Consider the following 2,383-nt stretch of genomic DNA (forward strand, 5'->3'; position numbering starts at 1 on the left):
TTTATTATATTTAACATATGTATTTATTATCTAATTATTGTTAATATTGAAATAAGAGATACTTATTTTAAAATAAGAACAAAAAGAATAGTGGCATTAATTGCTAAAGATACTATGCCATATTAGTGAATTATGGATATTTTTGAATTAAGTGCTATTGTAATTGAAAGATGTAGATATTTTTTGTTTCAATAGATACATTTGTAGATGTAGAATTTATAGTACAGTAAAAGTAAATTTGAGATATTATAGGAATTATAAAGAAAAAAATGATATACATGAACAAAAAAGTATACATATGAAGAAGTATAAAGGAATCAAAGTAAATCTAAATGAAAATGTAGAAAATTCTATGAAGATTAGTATTAAGAGTGGGAGAATGTTAAGCTTTGTAAAAAAAGAAAAATGAAAGGAAGTATATGAAACAAAAGGTATGAAAGGAAAATAAATATTCACCCAATATGGTAATAATGATAATAATTAAATTACTGCAATAATTTTGTGATCTCAGTAGGTTTTTAACTGAAAGAACTGAACTACTTATGAACTCACTTATTTGTTTCAGTACTTTGGCAGAACAGGTTGAAACAGCTTTAGACATCACATGTGTCCTCTTTGGTAAAGAAATTTTAAATATCATACCTGGTAGAGTTTCCACAGAAGTAGATGCTAGGTTGTCCTTTAATAAAGAAGCTAGCATTGAGAAAGCAAAACGATTAATTGCTTTGTATGAAGAACTTGGTGTAAACAAAGATCGTATTTTAATTAAGCTTGCTTCTACTTGGGAAGGTATTCAAGCAGCAAAGTATGTCGGATACATTTATAATCAAGAAAATGTTTAATGAGAAGCTTAAGTTCAAACTAATGAATCACACTTTTATAGAGAACTGGAAGAGAAATATGGAATCCACTGTAATTTAACGCTTCTGTTTTCTTTTGCACAAGCAGTTGCTTGTGCAGAAGCAGGTGTAACCCTTATTTCACCATTTGTTGGTAGAATTTTAGATTGGTAAGATCAAAAATATTTTGTACTCATATAAAAGCATTAGAAATACATAAAAAATTACTTAGGTACGTGGCAAACACAGATAAAAAATCTTATGAATCTAAAGAAGACCCAGGTGTTTTGTCTGTAACTAAAATTTACAATTACTACAAAAAATTTGGATATAAAACGGTTGTTATGGGTGCTTCATTTAGAAACGTTGGTAAGTATTTATAAAATTATTTTAAGATTAATTATACCTATGAAAACTTAACAAAAATTTTATAAAAACTCTATTATATTATTTCTTCACTAAGGCGAAATTAAGGAACTAGCTGGTTGTGACTTTTTGACTATAAGCCCTAAATTGTTGGAAGAATTGGAAAAAAGTAATGAACCAATACGTAAAGTACTTACAGGAGAAGCAGCAAAAAAATCTGATCTTCAAAAGATTAGTTTAAACGAAGCCGAATTTAGGTGGCTTCTTAATGAAGATCAAATGACAACAGATAAATTAAGCGAAGGTATTCGCAAATTTGCGGTGGATGTTCGTAAATTGGAAAAGTTATTGCAAGAAAAAATACAATCTTAAAAATAAACAACATATCTATACTAAGCATATTCATGTAATGAATGTTTTATTGTAAATAACAGTACTAAAAAATAATAATTATTTCAAACAACAACCTTTCATTGTATGATACATTTCATTCTTTGTTCCTGTAAAATGTGTGAACAGTATACAAATTTATGTAAAAATTATATCTGTAATATTAAATAAAAATGGGATCTTTGAGGAAAAATACATAATGAATGATTATTAATTGTGAATAAATATTAATTTGAGAAATTATAAATTAAATTGTTAAAATATAGAATCGACAGTTATGTAATCACATTACTGTTTTTAAATCTTACTAATTTTAAATAATTTTCATTTTAATTTATTATCGAAATTCATAAGTTAAAATAAGATCCATGAAATTATAAAAAACAAATTAAGAAAGTAACGTTGCTCGTATACAGAATTAACGAATACAAATTCTCATCACATTTTCGATTAATCGAAGTTGAACATATCATTTCGATTAATCGAATTAGAGTGATATAAGAACGTGTATTCTAGTATTCACTTCAAGAATGCATCGTGTTTTTAAATAGTGTAAAATAAATATATTATTATAATTGTACAGATTGATATAAAACGTAACAAAATGCCGAAGAAAAAGACAGGACAGAGAAGAAAAGCTGAAAAGCAAAAATTAAGACAAAAAGAAATTAGAACCGCTAAAGATCAAATAGATTTAGCAAAATTTCCATGCAATGCGGTAATGGTAAGTAATTATACAGATCGAGCAATTAATAAATAAATAATAAACAAAAATTCAAATTTTATAA

At 26.0% G+C, this 2,383-nt stretch overlaps 2 protein-coding genes across 2 annotated transcripts in view; both read left to right on the forward strand.

Moving 5' to 3' along the window:
- Positions 1–497: 497 nt before the first annotated feature.
- LOC108579148 (transaldolase) lies at positions 498–1,663 on the forward strand. Its single transcript, XM_017942602.1, has 4 exons — positions 498–805; positions 884–1,009; positions 1,072–1,208; positions 1,303–1,663. The coding sequence occupies exons 1-4, from the start codon at positions 543–545 to the stop codon at positions 1,575–1,577; spliced, it is 801 nt and encodes a 266-aa protein (XP_017798091.1). The 5' UTR covers positions 498–542; the 3' UTR covers positions 1,578–1,663.
- A 536-nt stretch (positions 1,664–2,199) lies between these two features.
- LOC108578967 (zinc finger protein 330 homolog) overlaps positions 2,200–2,383 on the forward strand; it is a 1,478-nt gene continuing 1,294 nt past the window's right edge. The window contains exon 1 of the mRNA XM_017942394.1: positions 2,200–2,319. Within this exon, the coding sequence (XP_017797883.1) occupies positions 2,200–2,319 (120 nt within the window). The remainder of the gene's footprint in view (positions 2,320–2,383) is intronic.

This window comes from Habropoda laboriosa, unplaced genomic scaffold (assembly GCF_001263275.1).
Source record: "Habropoda laboriosa isolate 0110345459 unplaced genomic scaffold, ASM126327v1 scaffold14, whole genome shotgun sequence".
Classification (NCBI taxonomy): Eukaryota; Metazoa; Arthropoda; class Insecta; order Hymenoptera; family Apidae; genus Habropoda; species Habropoda laboriosa.

Excerpts from the sequence above, each read along its gene's own strand:
- LOC108579148 (XM_017942602.1), top strand. The coding sequence starts at position 543 with ATGAACTCACTTATTTGTTTCAGTACTTTGGCAGAACAGGTTGAAACA. Across the intron at positions 1,010-1,071 it reads GTTGGTAGAATTTTAGATTG|GTACGTGGCAAACACAGATA; the intron begins GTAAGATCAAAA and ends AAAATTACTTAG. Across the intron at positions 1,209-1,302 it reads TGCTTCATTTAGAAACGTTG|GCGAAATTAAGGAACTAGCT; the intron begins GTAAGTATTTAT and ends TTCTTCACTAAG.